The 20,878-nt window shown below is 38.0% G+C and overlaps 1 protein-coding gene across 1 annotated transcript; it reads right to left on the bottom strand.

Annotated features, from left to right (window-relative positions):
- Positions 1–631: 631 nt before the first annotated feature.
- Positions 632–17,449, bottom strand: LOC131428583 (neurofilament heavy polypeptide-like). The gene is made up of 3 exons (XM_058592629.1): positions 17,442–17,449; positions 1,549–1,769; positions 632–1,479 (listed from the first exon to the last, which is right to left on the bottom strand). Exons 1-3 carry the CDS (start codon positions 17,447–17,449, stop codon positions 632–634), a joined length of 1,077 nt encoding a protein of 358 aa, XP_058448612.1.
- Positions 17,450–20,878: the final 3,429 nt, after the last annotated feature.

Raw genomic sequence — 20,878 nt, 5'->3', positions numbered from 1 at the left:
CTAGCAACAAAATTAAGTTTCAGAATTCAGATCAAGAATTAAGGTTAAGGAATTTAACATCAAACAAACTGAACCATACATTTTATTTATATTCACGTCATCCGGTTGTGTTTCTGACTTTACTAACCCACCTTTTTCTAAAATACTATTATTTGACGATAGAATAAAAATAGGAATTCTCCTATTTCAGCACTAAAATATCATACAATTGTAAACAATTTTAAGGCCAATTTTTAATTTTGAAATATAAAACACTCATCACCCTGTAATTCAAGAACCGTAAATTGGAATCGGACGAAATTTCGGAATTTCATATGGGGCCATTAACCTGTGATAGTGAAAATCGGTACAGCCTTCTCAGAGAAAAATGAGTGAGTTTAATTTTCAAAAGAATAACAAACTCGGTAACGTGTCCTAAGCATAAAAATTGGCTAGCCCCTAAATGATCACAACCCGAATCGGAAAGTAAATCGGAACTAGTTTTCGTTCGGCACATCAGTATGAAACGATTCGCTTTGCATCCGACCACCGCAATATATTGAAACTTATTGGTTTATTTGAAGTTCTATAGTTCTATAGTTCCCGATAACCGATTTCTGGTTTCCGATTCTCGGTTTTTTCCTGTTCCTGGTTACTGGTTGCCGTTTCCCGGTTCTTGGTTTCCGATTTCTAGTTTCCGGTTTTCGGATCCCAGTTCCTGGTTACTGGTTTTCGGTTTCCGGTTCCCGGTTTCTGGTTCCCACAAACTTTCCCAGTTTAGTTCCTTGCTCCCGGCTTCCGGTTTCTGGTTTTCAATTTCCGGTTCTCGGTTTTCGGTTCTCGGTTCTCGGTTCTCGGTTCTCGGTTCTCGGTTCTCGGTTCTCGGTTCTCGGTTCTCGGTTCTCGGTTCTCGGTTCTCGGTCCTCGGTTCTCGGTTCTCGGTTCTCGGTTCTCGGTTCTCGGTTCTCGGTTCTCGGTTCTCGGTTCTCGGTTCTCGGTTCTCGGTTCTCGGTTCTCGGTTCTCGGTTCTCGGTCCTCGGTTCTCGGTTCTCGGTTCTCGGTTCTCGGTTCTCGGTTCTCGGTTCTCGGTTCTCGGTTCTCGGCTCTCGGCTCTCGGTTCTCGGTTCTCGGTTCTCGGTTCTCGGTTCTCGGTTCTCGGTTCTCGGTTCTCGGTTCTCGGTTCTCGGTTCTCGGTTCTCGGTTCTCGGTTCTCGGTTCTCGGTTCTCGGTTCTCGGTTCTCGGTTCTCGGTTCTCGGTTCTCGGTTCTCGGTTCTCGGTTCTCGGTTCTCGGTTCTCGGTTCTCGGTTCTCGGTTCTCGGTTCTCGGTTCTCGGTTCTCGGTTCTCGGTTCTCGGTTCTCGGTTCTCGGTTCTCGGTTCTCGATTCTCGGGTCTCGGTTCTCGGTTCTCGATTCTCGGTTCTCGATTTCCGGTTCCCAGAACTGTTTCCTGCTCTTCGGTTCCCGGTGTTTGGTTCCTGGTTTCCGGTTCCCGTTTCCCACTTTCCGGTTTCGGCTTTCCGGTTTCTCGTTTTTACCCGTTTTTCCGGTTCACGTTTTTTTTCGGTTACCGGTTTCGGTCCCGGTTTCCAGTTCCCCGCTTTCCTGTTTCCGGTTTCCGATTTGTAGTTCTAGTTCGATTCTTGGTTTCCGGATCTCGGTTCTCGGTTCTCGGTTCTCGGTTCTCGGTTCTCGATTCTCGATTCTCGGTTCTCGATTTCCGGTTCCCAGAACTGTTTCCTGCTCTTCGGTTCCCGGTGTTTGGTTCCTGGTTTCCGGTTCCCGTTTCCCACTTTCCGGTTTCGGGTTTCCGGTTTCCCGTTTTTACCCGTTTTTCCGGCTCACGTTTTTTTTCGGTTACCGGTTCCGGTCCCGGTCCCGGTTTCCAGTTCCCCGCTTACGATACCTCGTTTCCAGTTTCTAGTTATCGGTCACCGATTCTTGGCTTTTTTCCGGTTTCCGGTTCCAGTTTTTTCTTTTGTTTTCTGTTTTCGGTTTCCGATTTCTAGTTCTAGTTCGATTCTCGGTTCTCGGTTCTCGGTTCTCGGTTCTCGGTTCTCGGTTTCTGGTTTTCGGTTTCCGGTTTCTGGTTTTCGGTTCCGGTTTTTGGTTTCCGGTTTTTAGTTCCTGGTCTCCGGTTCCCGTTTTCCACTTTTCAGTTTCGGTTTCTGGTTTCCAATTTTCGGTTTCCTGTTAGCAGTTCCTAGTTTTGTCTGGTTCCCAACTCCCAAAGTCCGATATTTTTCGGCTCCTTTTTTCCAGTTCCCTGTTTGCGATTTCGTTAAGTTTTGGTTCCCGGTTTCCGGTTTCCGTCTAAAATTTTGTTAAAAATGTTTTGAAAAAGGCTTAGAAATTCTTAAAAATGTCCTGGAAACATCTTAAAAAGGCTTAAAAATGTTTCTAAAATGTCTTCAAAAAATCTCTAAAAAGTCATTAAATAGTCTTAAAAAGATCTTTGAAAAGTCTTGAAAAAAAAACTACTTAAAAATGTCTTAAAATAGTTTCAAAAAAGTCTTAGAAAAGTCTTAATGAAGTCTTGAAAAAATCATGGAAAAGTCTTGAAAGGCCTTGCAATTCTTGCAAGTCTTACTAGTTTTTGAACTAAAATTATTAAAGTTTCACAAGTCTTACAAAAAAACTCTTATGAACGTCCTCAAAAAGTCTTCAAAACATATTCAAACAGTCTTTAAACAGTATTAAAAAGTTTTAGTTCCTAAAAAAATCTTCCAAAAGTCCTTTAAACGCCAAAACAATTTCTTAGAAAAGCCTTGAAAATAATCCTAAATTAGTTTAAAAATAATAAGAAGTAAAAACAAATTAAAAAGTCTTAAATGCGTTCGGCATCTTAGAGCTTGAGCAGCGTGCCTACAAAATTAGATTAGATAAGAAATCTAAAAAAAATTGTTAATAGTCCCAACAAAATTTTTGATGTCTTCAAAATATTTTCGAAACGCCTTAAACATTATTAAAAAGTATTTAAAAAGTTTTTAAAAAGTCCTAAACATTTCTTAAGGCAGCCTTCAAAAATGTTTCGTTTTAAATTTTGTTTAAAAATTCCGTTTAAAATTTTGTTAAAAATGTCTTGAAAACGGCTTAGAAAGTTATTAAAAATGTCCTGGAAACATTTTAAAAATGTTTGAAAATGTTTTTAAAATGTTTTCAAAAGACCTCTAAAAAGTCATTAAATAGTCTTGAAAAGATCTTTGAAAAGTCTTGAAAACTACTTAAAAATGTTTTGAAATAGTCTTAGAAAAGTCTTAATGAAGTCTTGAAAAAAATCATGGAAAAGTCTTGAAAGGCCTTAAAAATGTTTTAGAGGCCTTCAAAGCATTCAAAGTTTTACAAGTCTTACAAGTTTTGAAACTAATATTGTTAAATAAAGTTTCACAAGTCTTGAAAACTTAAAAAAACTCTAATGAACATCCCCAAAAAGTCTTCAAAACATCTTCAAACCCAAAAAAATCTTCCAAAAGTCCTTAAAACGCCTAAAACATTACTTAGAAAAGCCTTTGAAATAATTCTATATATGCTTGAAAATAGTAAAATGTCGAAAATTAGATATTAATATAAAATATAAAAAATAAAAAGTCTTAAAAAATGTTGTTAATAGTCCTAAAAAATCTTCAAAATATCTTCTAAATGTCTTAAACCTTATAAAGAAGTATTTAAACAGTTTTTAAGCAGTCTTTAAAATGGCTTAAGATAGTCTTAAAAAAATTAAAAAATGTCTGGGATTATAATAAAAGAGTTGTAAGATAACCAAAAAAATGTTTCAAATAAGTCTACAGTATCTTAAAATGTATTCTAGGTATCTTAGAAACCTCTTAAAGAAGTATAAAAAGTCCTGAAAATGTCTTAAAAATGTTTTAAAATAGTCTTAGAAAAGTCTTAGAGAAGTCCGTAAAAAATCATGAAAAAGTCTTGAAAGGCCTTAACAATGTCTTAGAGCCCTTCAAACCCTTCAAAAGTTTACATGTCAACTCTTGCAAGTCTTACAACGATTTATTAATTTTTAGTTTGACGTAAAGCCGGAAATATATATTGAAGAAGGCAAATGAAAGAAAAACTAACAGAAAAGATGAATTTTTGGAAAAAGATACGCTCAGAGACAGGACTCGAACCTGCGTTCTTATGCATTCCGTGCATACGCGCTACCATTTCGCCACTCTGATCTTGTTTTAGCCACTGCAAAACTCGAAACAGACATAGTAGCAACGTACATCGAACATGGTCTACATCCTGGCCGTCACCCGACCGATATCTCACATCCAAATATCTTCTCTGTCCATCAAACACTAGTCCTCTCGCTTTATACCTATTTCTCCGATCAAGCATCAAGATCCAAAAATTCATCTTTTCTGTTAGTTTTTCTTTCACTTGGCTTCTCCAATATATATTTCCGCTCAGTCATTGCAAAAACTGAAGTCTTACAAGTTTTTAAACCAATGTTATTAAATAAAGTTTCACAAGTCTTACAAACTTAAAAAAACTCTTATGAACTTCCGCAAAAAGTCTTTAGAACATCTTTAAAAATCTTTAGATCTTTATTAAAAAGTTCCGAAATAACACCTGAAAAAATCTCCCAAAAGTCGTTAAAACACTTAAAATTTTTTTTCGAAAAGCCTTGAAAATAATCCTTGAAAAATAGTAATAAGTAAAAACAAGCAGAGTGCCTGTCCCAAATTTTTTGTTAATAGTTCTAACATTTATTTTAAAGTTTTCAAGAAATCTTCGAAAAACCTTTAACATTATTAAAAATTATTTAAAAAGTCTTTAAAATGTTTTTTAAATGTCTTCAAAAAAATGTCTTGAATTATATTAAAAAGTTGTTAAAAAAAACAAAAAAAAAATGTTTCAAATAAGTCTACAATATCTTCAAAATGTATTCTATGCACCTTGAAAACCTCTTAAAAAAATATGAAAAGTCCTAATTTTTTTTGAGTAAGTCACAAAAAATCTATGAATAGCTTTTAAAAGTTTTGAAAAGGTCTTAGAAAAGTTTTAAGAACGTCTTTAAAGTGTCTAAAGCAAAAATCTAGAAAATTAGCTTAGCGGCTCAAATTGAACAGCCGAGTTTTGCATTAAGCAGTTCAATTTGAACTGCTCTGCACTGACGAGTCTAAGACGAAACGTAAAGAATTGTTGAAATCGGTAATGCGAGCCTACAGTCCAAAAATGGGTTTTCAACTAAAACTCCTGAATTACCAAAAACTGTGGTAGGCCAATGAAGTTGCCAATGGGGTTTTCCGTCAAGACGTCAGATTAGACATTGCGCTCGGCGCAATCATGGGAAGTGTTTCGCAAATAGCGTCTGCTTAGCGGTTCAAATTGAACTACCGAGTTTTGAATTAGGGTAAAGTGTTATAATATGCCCCCTTTAAGAAAACATTGAGATATTTCCAAGTGTATTGATATATTTTCCGCGAGAATGTAAGTATTTCATTGCAATACGGATGAGGAACATAATTTTCAATGACTCCAATAGAAAAGATGAGAATTGATTGATATAGACACATTTTCCAAAACGGTCACATTCTTAGTTTTTTTCGCTCGCCTCAGACATAATGCCCCAGCAGGCGTAAAATATGTCTCACAACAAATCAGTGGCATGACACACAACAAAAGACATTTCATCCCACAACAATAATGCATTATGCTTCTTGAAATGTCCATAAAGTTACTGTTTTGAGATAATCAGTATGTTAAAGAAATGGCGGATAAAACATCTATTTAGTCGAAGCAAAATTTTACATCGAAAAGCTGCCAAATGAAATTTTTAGTTTTTTCATACTTTCCTGCTCACGACAACCACCAAACTTGCATAGCAGAAATATCCTACGAAAAGATAGTATTAGTTATAAAACTTTGGTTCAGAAAAGTCTTCAATGCTTAAGAAAGGAAAGGGGGCATTATGGCTAGTAGGGGCGCTTTATAAGACTTTCCCCTAAGCAGTTCAGTTTGATCTGCTATGCACTGACGAGTATATGCAAATAAGATTAACTTTACGTCTGCTCAGTGGTTTATGTTGTACCGTTAGGTGGCGTTAGCAGTTCAATATAAACTGCTGACGCACTGTTGAGCTGAAAGCGGAACTTAAGAAAATGACTTAAAAATTCGTGAAATAATCTATAAGAAGTCTTTAATAAATCATATAAAAGTCCTAAAAACGTCCTAAAAATATTTTCAGTATGAGAGAAAAATATTTGAAAAATATACAAAAAGTCTTGAAAAATTCTTAACACTGTCTTGAAAAAGAATCAAAGGAGTCTTTACAAAGTATCTGAAGTCTTAAATGAGTCTTGGAAATGTTTCCGGTATGTAACTGCCAAAGGATAAGTGGGATGTTTCCGAGAACCTCCGGACACAGAAGATCCCAAGTTCGTCATGAAGTTCTTAGTTTGGGAAGTGATTTGTACTTGGATAAAGTGGAATACTTTGTTTCATTACCGAAAGTTTAAGATAAATGGACAAAAGCACTAGGATGAATGTCTCCAAAAGTGGTTTCTTTCTCTCCTGAAGGCTCACGACCTTCCATAATTCTTCTGGATAAATTTAGCATCATGCCACTAAGGACGTGCTAGAGTGGTACAGGACGAATGATGGTAATTTTGTGCCCAATGATCTAAACCCTCTACACGATCTGGAGCTGTACCCATTCAAATGATACCAGAATATTAACTATGTATTGAAGAAATCCAATAAGCGACTGTATTGTGAAAACGAGAAAACTGATTCATTTCCTATCGGTTCCTCATTTTCTATTTATAAAACTTCGAGTAGTACTTCAAAACACCGTATCAAACGAGAACTCTTCTTGAATTAATTACCGAGTCTTGTCCAGATTTTAATTAACCTAACTTATCTAAATCCAATGGAAGTCTTGGCGAACTCTCAGCAATAATTAGAAAAATGACGACCCTCAGCAAAAAGTCATCGAGAAACGGTCATGAAGCAGATTCAAACTCACTTTTTACGTTAGCTTGCCGCCACTCATAAATTGTCGGTAGTGTTTCTGATTCCGTTCGCCGTTTGAAACACTTCGTCCCGCTTCTGTCCCGTTACCGCTGCAACTACAGACAGAATAGTCACAAATTACCCCCAGTAACAAGCAATTACCATAGCTCTTCGCGTTCTAGCCGGAAGAATCGGAGCACCACTCGAGCAATAATTCACCGGGCAACAAACAGGAAGTGCATCCCAGTTGAATACCGCGTGCTGATTTACACAATCAGGTCTTGGAGAGCGGCGTGGTGGAAAGGGGGGGGGGGAAAGACACTGACTGTGCATGCTCTGTTTGCTGTTAGCAGGGCATTAATTAAAGAAATAGAACTGATTGTGATCATAATTTCAGGTACAATTTGCATGAAATTAACCTTAAAACCCGCCAACTCACCCAACACCACCCACCCAGTCGATTTAGGCCGGCTGCGAATGGAGGTCTTTTCCCGCCGGTATCGAAAACAGCAGCTACAAAAAAAATAACTTCAACAACAATCGCGCTGGAATCGAGTGCTGCATAAATCTCATCCATCAGCTGCGTTTGTTGCTTGAGAATTTTATGATCGGATTACGTGTTTCACGAAACAGATACAACTCGATGAGTCAAGCTGGCAGCGTCTTGCCTTGATGGTTTTTCTGCTCAATGGCGGCCACCCACAGCGGGAGCGATTACCGATGCGATGCTCGGGTCGGAAAAGCACTTGCCCGTTCCGGAAGTCAAGTTGGTTGCCCTCGGACAGACGCCGGGGCTAGCTCTAACGGGCACTTTCGAACATTGCATTTGCCTGTGATCGCTGGGATTTACTTCCCGTTTAATGGTGTTTAAAGAAAACAAAGAATAACGGCAATGTTTTTTTCAATCAAAGTGTTACTGTTATAACCATTGATTACACCATCAAACACCGAATTGCTGATTAGAATTCATCCCAAATTACTGAAGGTTGATCCTCAATCATCCTGGAAAAAGTAAATCATTAAAAAAAGAGACACGTCATCGTTGTTTTAAACCATAGATTATATAAAATATTAAGTTTATTCCATGATTTTGAGTGAAAGAGTGAAAGTGAAAAATAATTATCTAAATGACAGTAGATATTTAAGCATATACTTTCTGATCAAAATTGACCCGAACTGGTCCAATTGAATTGCGCGTGAAAACCCAATCGGTAATTTTTTTTGCTTAGGTTGGTAAATTCTTTAACATTCTGTTAAGTTTGAGCGAAATATGTTAATTAGTGTGTGCTTGGCAGCTGTTTGTTTACGACACGAAAGATTGGTCTGGCTATTTTTACTATGAAAAAAAAAAAACAATTGATCAACGGGTTTGTTTGAAATTGTATTTCAAATGTAATATTGGCTACGGAATCATTGAAAAAGTAGTAGAAGTGCTTTTCTATCGAGAACGCAAGTATTTACCTTATGCTGCTCGTCCGTGGGTCATGTTTTGGGTGTGAAACGTGTCGATGCCGACCTTGTATCGAAAGAACTGAATTTTTTGCATGATTGTGACTGAATTTTTGGTCAAACACGAAACGGAAGCCACCGTGTTCGCTAGATTTGGCCCCTGTGACTATTTCCAAAACTGAAATCTTTACTCCGGGGAACGCGCCTTGACTCGATCGAGGACACAAAAAGTTATTCACTGAAGGCTATCCCGGCCGAGGCCTATGGCAACTGTTTGGAAAATCGACCTCTGGAATGTCTGTATTGGTTCAGAAAGAGCCTATTTTGTATGCGATAATAAAGAAATGTACTAAAATCTAGAAAAAAAATTATGTATGTCTGTGTGTATGTGACAAATATTGTTCTCGATTTTCTCAGAGATGGCTGAACCTATTTTCACAAACTTATGCCGTTTTTCATTGAAAAACACTGGTGGCGTGGATTGCTCTGATTTTGCACTTTCGAGCAGAAATGCAATATTTTGACGGTGTTTCATTGCCATTTCTGCTCGAAAGTGCAAAACCAGAGCAATCCACGCCACCAGTGTTTCTCAATGAAAAACGCCATTAGATTCACACGAAATGTTTCATGGTCCCATAGCTTGCTATTGAATATTATGTGTATTTATTTTTTATTTAGGCGCATCCTATTTTCTTGGAAAATTTCAACTGATTTTCACAAACTGAGATGCAAATAAAAGACTGAAATTCTTTAAAATGTCCCCAAAATGTTTATCCAGATAATGCAAAATCGCTACGTTTTGGTACGGAAGAAGAAAACACCAGCGCTCAGCACACAGAGGGCTTTGTTCTATTTTGTATAGCGTATTTATATCTGTATTAACTTGTCATAAAAAGCAAAGTCTTGGTATTAAATTCCTTCCGTTGAATTTGGCCTTTCTGTTTCAACAGACTTCGCAGCCGATTTCCATATTTAAATTCCGGGTTTCCATATTTAAATCTGTATTAACTTGTCATAAAAAGCAAAGTCTTGGCATTAAATTCCTTCCGTGGAATTTGGCATTTCTGTTTCAACAGACTTCGCAGCCGATTCTTAGCGTACAGAATCATTGCATGGCTAGTACTATGGATCCTACAGACAATAAGAATCCTTCAAGGTCGGGACTCGAACATACGACAGCTGGCTTGTTAGACCACTGTCCTATGCATTGAACCGTCAACCCGGGACTTGTCAAAACTGTTTGCAAATTGAAAAGGTTACAGTAGCTTATACCCGTTATTTTTACGACAAAGCAGAGATTTCATTTCAGTTCATTTTTTGGCATGGTAAGATGTTCGCAGTATTAGTTGTAGTAGCGCGTTATTCAATTGGCTGACTATATATTACACAATTTGTTCTAGTGTGTCATTCTAAAACTGATTTCCTGGTTCGTAATTGACGGCTAGGTATACAAAAATATAATTGCGATAGTATAGAAGGTGATTGAATGCGTTGGGAAATAATGTTTAGGAAATTGATCCACATAACATTTGAGAAGAATTCATAGGAAATCAAGTGGACACTCTGAAAAACTACACTGAAAAATGAGTTCAATGATTTTTTGAGAATTTAAAAGTTAATCGATAAATGCTTTAGAATGCTGGGTTATTTAGCGGCTTTTCAGTTAACTGTTGATTATAACGAATATTTTAGTTTCAACATCCAGTTATTCGACGCTATTGGTTTGTGTCTTATTAAGAGGAATGCAACGCAAATCAAAACGTTTAAACAAAAAACGAAAAAGTATCTTTTTTTACGTTTCGCATTCAGCTCATCAGCGCATCAGCCGTTTATGTTGAACTACTAACGCCATCTAACGGTTCAACATAAACCGCTGAGTGGACGTGAACGTAAAAAAAGTCTTCAAATTATTCCAAAAAAAAAGAATGTAATGTATTGTATTGCATTGTACTTTTGGCAAGATTTTCATTCCAAACATAATAATAAATGCAGCATTTGAGCTACTTAGCAATTCCAGGAATGAGTAGACGAAAAAGTGACATAATCAGAATCGACCTTCTACGATTTGGATGAAACTTTGCACATGGTTTCAGTATGGCAAACCATAAGTTTTTGAACTGATTGAGAGGTCAATCCGACTTCCGACTGATTTTTAAGAAGGGCGTATGTATTTTTGCATTTCACACAAATTGCCTTTTTCAAATCGTTGTAACTCGGAAACCGTTAATTGTACAAATGTAAAAATCTAAGCAGAGGAGACTGGGGCGAAAATGGTCACCTAGGCTGTTTAATAACATTTTAAAACTTTTCCAGATTGATATTTTGAAAATTTTCATATGTCAATAAGATGTTTCAGCTGAAATTTCCCAAACTTTATGATGTCTCTCATTAAATTAACGCCAAATGATACCTCTATATCTGGTTTCAAATAAAATCATCAGACTTATATGTATTTATTTTTAAACTACCTACTTTAGTTTTTAAAATTTCTTCCTAGATTCCATTTTTGTATAATTCTGTATAAAAAAACGACGTATGTAACAATGAGAGATTCTCTTTACAAACATTTGCAAAACTTGAAGGTCTTTAAATTTTATGAGTATTTAATGAGGAAAAAAGATTGAAAAAATGACATGCGAATGCAACTATGAAATGAAAACCGCGAAAAATCTCTCGGAGCACCCGCCTCTGCGAGGTGAGGTGGAAACTGAGGTGGAAGTTCTATGCAGAACAAGATTTAAACTTATCTTCTTCAGCTTCAAAAGTGATGAAGTGGTGTTCAACTTTTCTGAAAATAAAACGACCTGATATTGTGTATTTATACCACTGGAATTGAGAATCATCATCATCATCATCATCATTAACCTGAGTGGAGCGATTTCTAAAATCAAGAAATTGTAATACTTTCTTCGGAAATATAGGCTAATTCGGGAATTAGCCTTAGGAAGAATTCATTTCTTTCTGCCTTAGAGTTTTACATTAATTGAAGATAAATTTCACATACACTTATATCAAAAGAGATCTAGCTGCTCATACAGCAGATGCTCCGGCTAAGAAAAAACGTTGAAGACCGGCCAAATTAATACCAAAGGCGCCACAATCCAAATATTCGACCAAGAGAGCCAAGGCGAAGTCACAATCAAACAATGAAGACTTTTGTCAAAAACGCTTCCATACAGAATAAATTCTGATTTTTTCTTTGAATAGCTGCAGTATTTACTTATATTTTTCCATTTTAAGCGAATTTCTTGGGGTGTCGGTAACCGAACACCTTTTTTAAAATGGCCAAAATTTATCGCTTTACTAAATTGATAATAATTTTTTTTTTCAATCAAATGAATCAACTTAGTTTCTTAATCAGTTGTTAGTCAGGGACTTTAGCTTTCCATTGATGTCTATATGTCCGCATAATGTGCACTAAGTTAGAAGTTATGAGCTAAAAAGAAAGGGTGCCGGTAACCGAACACTCTCCCTTACGATATTGTCGTCTCCGTTTGAGGAAGCCAGAATGTTAATGGTTAAAAAGAACAGGGGAACTGATTAAAAAATATTACCCAATTTAGCCTGAAAATAATACGCGGAAGTAAAAGGAGCGCATGTTATTCGTTACACCAATTCAAATGCACTATTCAATCGTTGCGCCTGGTGTGTGTTAGAGACATGGAGAATACTGCGCTCTTGTTACTTCTATAAATCAAATTCCTGCTAAATAGCGTTTTATTAGGTTTGATTTAAATAGTGCAGTTTAATCGACCAGCTGGGATTAAAACTGTCTTCCTTCGCTATAATCACTATTGGGAGCGAACAAAAAAATATTGTTGTAATATTACCCGCTCTATGTGCATCGGATATATCGCACTCATTATTTCTCAGTTCTGATTCAGATGCGAATTGATTCAGTAGAAAATTGTTTATTGATGAAAATATAATAATTAACTCTTGCGAATCGCATCGGTGTCGAATTGAAGCGTAATGGAAATTCAGCATCAAATAATCAATAAATGACCCGAATCGTGTAGGCCAAAATGCTTAAGAATTCGCTCACAAAAGTTATGTATAAGTTATCAATTTAATGAATAATAGTGAACAATCTTCTATCTGGCAAGTATCTCTTCCACAAGGAGACTAAAACTTCCATTAAATAAGAAGAAGAAGAATCTTTACGAGGGTACGTTTTTCCTGGTTGTTTTCATGTGTTTTGTTCCGTTGTTTTGATAGATGTTTACCTTTTGCCCCGCATATGTTTCAATGGAAAATTTTTCAGGGTTTTGAAATATGAGTTATAACGTATATTTGTCAATGAATACAGCGAGTATTCGTTCGTAATTATGAGTGAGACGGAAAGTAGTTATGCATGGAACTTCCACGTTCAATTCTTTTTAGTTATGATATAGCAACATTTCTTTAGCGTGAGTGTTTTACACGATCTTCCCCTACAAGCAGAGATTATCAGGAATCAGAGCACACATTTGTTGGGTACTCTAAATCTTATTCGACCTGAACTTATTCGATTTTTGCTTCTCGGTTGCGGAAATAGCCGTCAAAATTTTGCTTGTGTATTGTGAAAATTCATAATATTCGTTCGCAAAACTATCGAAATTGATAAATGTGGTCAAATTAACTGTCCTTAATGTAATATAAGTATACGGAGAATGTTTGTCGAATGATAGTAAGTCCAGCTAGGGAGGGAATCGATTGTCGGATGTCGCAAAAAACGTCTAAAGAGAAGCCACAAGTGGAATTCCAACTTCTTCATCCGAATGTCGTCTTCCGTCGAGAATCAAACTGAAAATCTTGCAGGGCAGTCAACTTACAAGAATATGTTGACTCTGAATTGCATGATATACAAATCAAGTCGGTCGCGGTACGCGCAAGAAGCTAATGAGGAATAATTCCAGAGTACTGGGCATGATGACATCTTCATCAAGACCTTCTGATTTTAAATAGCTTCCCGAACAGCAATTTTCTACGCTATCTAGAACTTAAGAAACTTCACCCAAAAGACACCATAGCTTCGCTAATTAGAAGTTTATTGTCTATCGTAAACTTTGCGTGACCTGCGGTGCTCGATTTATAAGATGTAAAATCACAAGGTTTTTTTTAGTGTGTAGACTTGATTTGAATTTCTAATAAATCTTTTAAACTATTCACACTCATTCTTGTTTGACCAATTTTTGATCGTAGCAACCCTTAAGTTTTCATATGTTCGCTTTTGTTTTCTTTCTTAGAAAACTCACAAAATTTGAATAATTTACTATTGACATCATATTTGCAACTAATAGATTGGCTTGATCCTGGATTGTAATTACCAATGATTTATTGAAAAGTTTCTCACTAGTCTCTATAAACTGGCAAAGAATACATTTGATCAGAGCCTTTCTCAGATAGATTCTTTTAAGTAGCAAAGCCTACTATTTGGACAACGAGTCACCTGTTGACAATTTTGAGTTTACTAAAAATGAGCTAGTGCCCACTGGTGGGTTGTAGGGACTACTTTGGGAATTAATGATCTAGACTATATCGTCGGAGATTTCCCCAACGAAAGAAGTTATTCTGGAACCGGCGCTTCTGTACACGTCAACGAATGAACCGGTTGGGTTCGCGGATTCAAGTCCCCGGCGTAGGATCTAGGCTACACCAACGTAGAGGTCCCCGATGAAGCACGTTCTCCCGACATCGAATTTCCTATTACACCATACAAGACAACGAGTTTCCCGACAAAGTTTTCGCGAAATCGACGATTCCGGTAACAGTCAAGAATCGACCAGAATTATGTTTGGGACGATACAATGATTTCGGTTGGAGCATGGCTTTGGGTTCAGTGGTGTTCTGACGATCCTATCCAGGGCTACGTCGCCATCTACTCGTCTAGTCCCCAAATGAAGGATCCAGACTACACCGACTGAAGAGTTCCCCGACGTAGTTGTGACTCTGCGGTCTAATTTCATTGCAAGATGCCCTCGATCTGGGATGTCGCGGTTGACGCTGCGTTCCAAAACTCTACACTGTGTCACATTCTTTGGACCGGATTCTCTGGTGTAGTCTTCTTGCCGCATACCTTAAGTAGACTACTCCTTTGTGTTGCGATTAGGGAATATCCGAACAGGATGTGTTCTGCTGTCTTGTTCTTATCTGGGCTGCCAAGGTAGGCAGAAGATGTCGCGTGGCCGAACCTGTGCAGGTACTACCTGAAATTGCCGTGGCCTGTAAGGAACTGCGTCAGGACGTGGAGTTTATTTCGCCGTGGAGTCAATCTATTCATCCGGAGACTTTTGGAATGAGCCAATGTGTCCACCTGCTCTTGGTTGAGCAGTCCTACTTCATGCGGTATCTTTTAGCGTTCGGAACTGTTACATCGTTAGTACTACAATTCTACTGGCACTAAGAATTCTTCCTGGTCTGAGCTCAAATATACGACATCCGGCTTGCAAGATGAGTGTTCTATGCATCGAGCCTTTTACCCAAGTAATTCTGAATTTTAAATTGACACACGAGCTTCGTTTAACACAGGAAGAAGATTTTACTTCCAAAAACTGGATTTTGTGCACATCCAGCTGTTTTCTTATTCCTATTCTCACGCTGGAATTTAGTATGAGGTTGCTGTTCAAAAAAAAAAAAAACAATGACAACCGCTCTGTTTTCACCATTCTGCGGAACACTACGCAGTAAGTTCCGCACAACAATTCTCTTTGCTCTAGCGCACAAGCAATAAAAATCACAAACTTTAACTAAATAATCAACCAAAACTGTCGTGAAAAGTGCAACATTCAAATCAGGATAATTGCATTTCGTTGATCAACTTCATTCATCCACTGGTCCGTTCGCGACGGAGTCTGCTTTAATTCTGGAACGGTTGATTTTATGTATTTTTCCCCAGTTTCACGAAGTACTTCAGCGCAACAAACCCGTTCTGTTTGTTTTATGTTATCCGATCGCACTTTCGTTATCTGCTTGCAGATTTCCCTAAGGAGCAATTGTCGCATTTGTGCAACTGTTTTAATTAGAAAAACAAACAATCGGAGTCTGCGTCGGTAATTAGCGATGCTGTTGCTTCTTGAAGTTGAATTAGAAATGAAAATACCGGAAAGCTGAATGTAGGAATGTCGCTTCGTAGACAGCAGCACTCTGAGCGCAAACTCATTACAATGATTAATCTCGCATAAAATGCATAATGCATCTGTCCTTTGATGGCAACAAGTATCAATTTTCTTGTTTCGCATGCCGTGATTAATTAGTGTTTCCTTCATTGAACTTTTCCTCCCAATGGTTCCCAGTTGGCGGGGCGAGTTCGGTCCGTTGTCACACACACACACACACACACACACACGGATGGGTCCCCCATTAGGTGAAAATTTGCATCCTCGCCCTGCCACGTCACCACCTCCACGTCATGTGTGTTTGGTGTCTACGTACTTGCAGAGCATGCATTAATGATAGTTCAAATGAGAGTGGCCTTGTCGACACTCATCTTGATAGAGCTTTCCTCAACTGCTGCTGCTGCACGGCTCCGTCCAGGATATCGTCTGGTCTTTCATGCATGCAACGATGACACCCGCAAGACCCGACAGGCAGCGCCCGCGGAGGCTGTAATTTATGCACCAATTATTGCAGGAAGCTCTACACACTGCCGCTAGGACGTTCTCTGTTACGACAGCATCAGCATCATCGGTTCAGTTGTGCTGCCTCTACCACTCTGCCACTCGGCCGCCCGCTGCCAAGGCAAAGAAGGCAAATTAACGCCTTTATAAGAAATTATATGCTTTTATTACACACATTCAGGCAGAACCGATGATGATGATGCTGCTACTGCTGTTCAAGATTACGACATAAGAGGCAATGAGTGCCAGCTGCCGGAAGCTTAGGGGAAGGAAGTGGACTTGATTGGTCCTCATGCGAGCGAAGATAACATCTTGGGTGCGGGTGCTATGCGGATCCGTGCGGCTGCTGCCGATAATTTGGTTCGTACGATAAGTCACTCGTGCTACTGCGGAGCATGATTTGATGATTGTCGTCCCTGATAGGAATCGTGTGCGAGGAAGTGTATACAGCATTAGAAGACAGTTCAATTCGTTCGGGCGAATCCGCATGCCGCTGAAAGTTATTGCTGTAGTCGAATGAGTAATTTCTCCGGAATTTTTTTTTGCAATGTTTCATGAATCAGAAATTCAAAATTTTACTGAACGTTATTGACTATCTGTTAAATATTTTCATTTTAGAGCGGTTAGTGGAATTAACTCAATCGCTTAAAAGTGCACCAAATCCCATTAATTTAACAATATAAAAATTTCTTTACTATTCCGTAATCAAGTCACATATACTAGTATTCCGGTTTGTTTTTCTGGTGATACTTAAAATTGATACACTGATGAAGGTTGTAAACAGCATACCGAACCAATAGTATTTGTGTTTATTGCTATAGCCTATTGCCAGTTATAGATTGTGTGAATTGTGCAAGCTTTCCTCTTTTTCACTACTAGAATTTGAAACGATACTCCTAAACTGAAGTACAGATTATTTACATTATAAATTCTGACACACTATTAAATATTACGAAATAACCAGTATAGTTTTTTATGATAAAATAATGGTGGTTCTGTAAGGAACCTTTCATTAATGGCTTCTAAGTCGGTCCTATGCATTTTATATAGCAAATTAGCAGAAAGTTTTACTACAAACTACAAGTGGTTGAAAAATGGGCCGTATACAGTATAGTGAAGAAAATTTCGCACAATTCTTTGGGTATACCATTATTGTTCTAAATAGAACCATACAGAATTTTGATGTAAATGCCGTACGAGATAAATTTCTGGCATTCAGAAGGGCCAAATTGTGTAATTCTCTAATATTTCAAACACTGTTGCGAATTTTGCACTGCGAAAATTGCACAAAGCTTATCAAATTATCCTGAAAACTGGCTCTGAGACCTGAGCGTTTAAGGCTTTACACCACACGAAAGGTTTACTTTCATTGCCGACTGCTCCTCCTGACGACATATTGATTTATATTAGAGGACGACCTGTGCGTTTCACGCTTTATACTTGGTTTGATAGGAGAACCTCACCTCGACATTCAGTTCCGTCTGTAGTAATAAGAGAAATGAAAAGTTTTTATTCAAAGATTACCTTTTCTATTTGTTCAGTAGATTCTGATATGTGCCTGACTACCTCAAAACCGTCGTCCGGATGCGAAAAAGGCAAGCAAGCGTGATGAATTTTCCTCATTATTTCCAAAAGATTTAGAAAACTTTGCTTTTCAATTATTTTTGTGGTTTTTTCACGCTGTTGAAAACTTAATCACGAATTCCTGATCATATTACCGATAGCTTGTAGAAAAAAATATGTTGTTGGGTTAAGCACATCAAAAGATATTGTGGTAAAGTTCTGCCCAGTCTTGTACAGGATAAATTTTGAAAACGCGCCCCATAGTAAAGTAAGTCGTATTCAGGACAAAAGAACCGATTTGCAGAATTCTGGAATTAGAAACTTGACCTGAGCTTAAGAACTAGAACAGACTCAAAATCTCAGTTGGATTTTAGTAGACTACAATTTCGAAACTGAAATCAGTTCCGGAATCTTTCCAATTCAGCACGCAGGCTCTGAGTTCCGGAACTAAGCTCTGAAGCTTGAAGACTACCAAAATGGGTTGCATAGAGTACAGTAAAATGTCCCATAATTCTTTGAGAGTATTATTATGATTCTAAGAAGAACCGAGCAGAAGAATTTTGGAATAAGTAACTGGACCTGAGTTCAAGAACTAAATTTAGAACTAAGAGCAGACTCAGAGTTCAGTTGCAATTCTAGAACTACAATTTCGAAGTTCCGGAATATAGTTCCAGAATCCATTTTCAGAATACGAATGAGAGTTGCTACCTGAGCGTTTGAGGTTTTAATCACACAGAAGGTGCACTCTCCGTCGCTGTTGGTTGCTGATGTCGCTCCCTCGACTAGAGATGGGCAATTCGCTCCTGAGCTGTTCCAGTGAATCGAATCATTGAAGTGAGCTGACAGCTCACAGCTCTTTTCTAAAGAACCGCAGCTCACCAGCTCACTCATTTGCTACCCAGTTCACCGCTGATTCAATTTCGATCATGCATATGAAAGAAAACCTATGCATAACCCTGTCCACCATCTTCAATGGAACTAACAAGATCTTTTTTTGTCACTAACCTTTTCGTTCCCCCTTCCCTGTCTCTTCATCATCTCGATGGCAACTAATTAGATCTCTATCGTTTTCAGATATTTTGTTCCCACATCTCCTTTTTACCCCGTTTCCACAATATTTACTTTTTTTTTCATTCTCTTCCGCAACATCACCATCATCGTCCACGGAAGACCGCTCCAGTCGAAAACCAGCATGCGGGCCACCCGCCGGGCCTTTGTAGCCTGGAGGTGTTTCCCGCGGACCCACACGGACCGAAGGATGCGGCCAACATGGATATTCGCCAACGCCATATGGAAGACCCTCATCCAATATTCAATTCACCTCGCCTGCTGAAAGCTGAATTGTCGAGAATCCACTACCCCGATACTACATTACATAATGATACTATTCTAGTTTTAAGTTAGTCGTAATTAAGATTAGTAAATACCCTTGGCATCTTAGAGCTTAAGCAGTGTGCCTTAATATTATATTATATTATTGAATAAAAAAAAACCTATGCATAAGAAAAACGGCGCACAAAATGAACCTTCAGTTCAAACTAAAAAGAGCTTATGAGCTGATACATCGAATCGATTCACTTTGGTGAGCTGATCGGTTCGGAGCTGTTCACTAAAATGAGCTGTTTTGTACGCCTCTACCCTCGACGACCGGAAAGCGAATGAGAGTTGCTACCTGAGCGTTTGAGGTTTTAACCACGCAGAAGGTGCACTCTCCGTCGCTGTTGGTTGATAATATCGCTCCCTCGACGACTGGAAAGCAAATGATAAATCATTCTCACGACGTCTTCTTCCATCCAACACACAAGAAGAAATGATCGATTTTCGCATTTTTTTTGCATAAATATCTGTTTATTAATCTTATTTTTGTGTATTACATCAACATTTTACAATACAAGTGTTTTGACCCTTTGGCCTTTCATCTTTGTTGTTCATACGATTCGTTATTGATATTAGGTGTTTTAGTTACTCTTGTTTTACATACTAATGTTTAATCATAATATTTATTTTAATTATTTATAAAATATCTACCTACTTATAACTATCCTTAACCTAATACGTACAAATTTTGAATTATTTGTATTTCAGAGATTGAGCACCTCTCTTCAAATTTCGTGCAGTATTGTTCGAATTTTTGTTCTAGTATATCCAGGGAAGCCATCTCATGTACTTCACTAGTCCTTGTCCAAGGGGGTAGATTTAGAATCATCTTTAAGATCTTACTTTGAATGCGCTGAAGCCTAAGTTTGTGTGTTCGTGCACAGCCCCGCCAAACAGGGACTGCGTATTCAATTGCGGGGTAGATGATTTGTTTATAGACAGCCATCTGATTCTTCAGGCACAGTTTAGATGTTCTACAAATAAGCGGATACAGAGACCTAATGAGTATGCTGCATTTTTGAACGATTTTGTCAACATGTGACCTGAATATCAGATGTCTGTCAAAGGTGAGTCCTAGATAGATAACTTCATCGGACCATTGAATGATCTCATCACCGAATCGTATTCTGCATTCGTCGGATGGAACAAGTTTTGGAGATCTTGAATGTGGAAACAAGATGACCTGAGTTTTTGCTGCATTGATCACAATTTTCCAGCTTGTAAAATATTCTGTTAAAGCGTCCAGACCTGTCTGTAGTTTATTTTTCAGAGCATTAATGACACGACCTTTGTAAAGAATGGCAGTATCATCAGCAAATTGTGACAGAACACCACCACCCGGAAGAGGTGGGATGCCTGATGTAAAAATGTTGTATAGAATGGGACCTAGGATACTTCCCTGGGGTACACCAGTAGGAATAGTAAATCTTTCTGAAAGTGCATTATTCAGAGAAACCTGGAATGCTCTATCTGCAAGATAATTTTTGATAATTTTAATAAGATACATGGGAAAATTATACCGATGCAGTTTAAACACCAGGCCATCGTGCCACACATTATCGAATGCCTTTTCAATATCCAGTATTGCCATGGCAGTCGTTTTGGACACTGATTTGTTTTGCTGGATGACGTTGTTAACCCTTGTGAGTTGGTGGATGGTGGATCTTCCTTTCCGGAACCCAAACTGTTCTTCCAGAAATATATTCTGTTCATCTGCGAAAGCAAGAATTCGCCTTTGTATTGACTTTTCAAACAGTTTGGATAGGGCAGAGAGTAAGCTGATGGTCCGATAGCTATTGGAAAAAGAAGGATCTTTCCCCGGTTTCAAAACTGGGATAACTTTAGCTAACTTCCACTTTGAAGGGAAGTAACCAAGCCCCCAGCACCTGTTAAAAATTTTAGCTAAGAAGACAAATGAGCGAATACTCAAATGTTTCAGCTCAATGTTGAATGTGTTGTC

This window comes from Malaya genurostris, chromosome 2 (genome assembly GCF_030247185.1).
Source record: "Malaya genurostris strain Urasoe2022 chromosome 2, Malgen_1.1, whole genome shotgun sequence".
Classification (NCBI taxonomy): domain Eukaryota; kingdom Metazoa; phylum Arthropoda; class Insecta; order Diptera; family Culicidae; genus Malaya; species Malaya genurostris.
The sequence above is the reverse complement of the archived record's forward strand: the minus strand, read 5'-3'. Positions and strand labels throughout refer to the sequence as shown.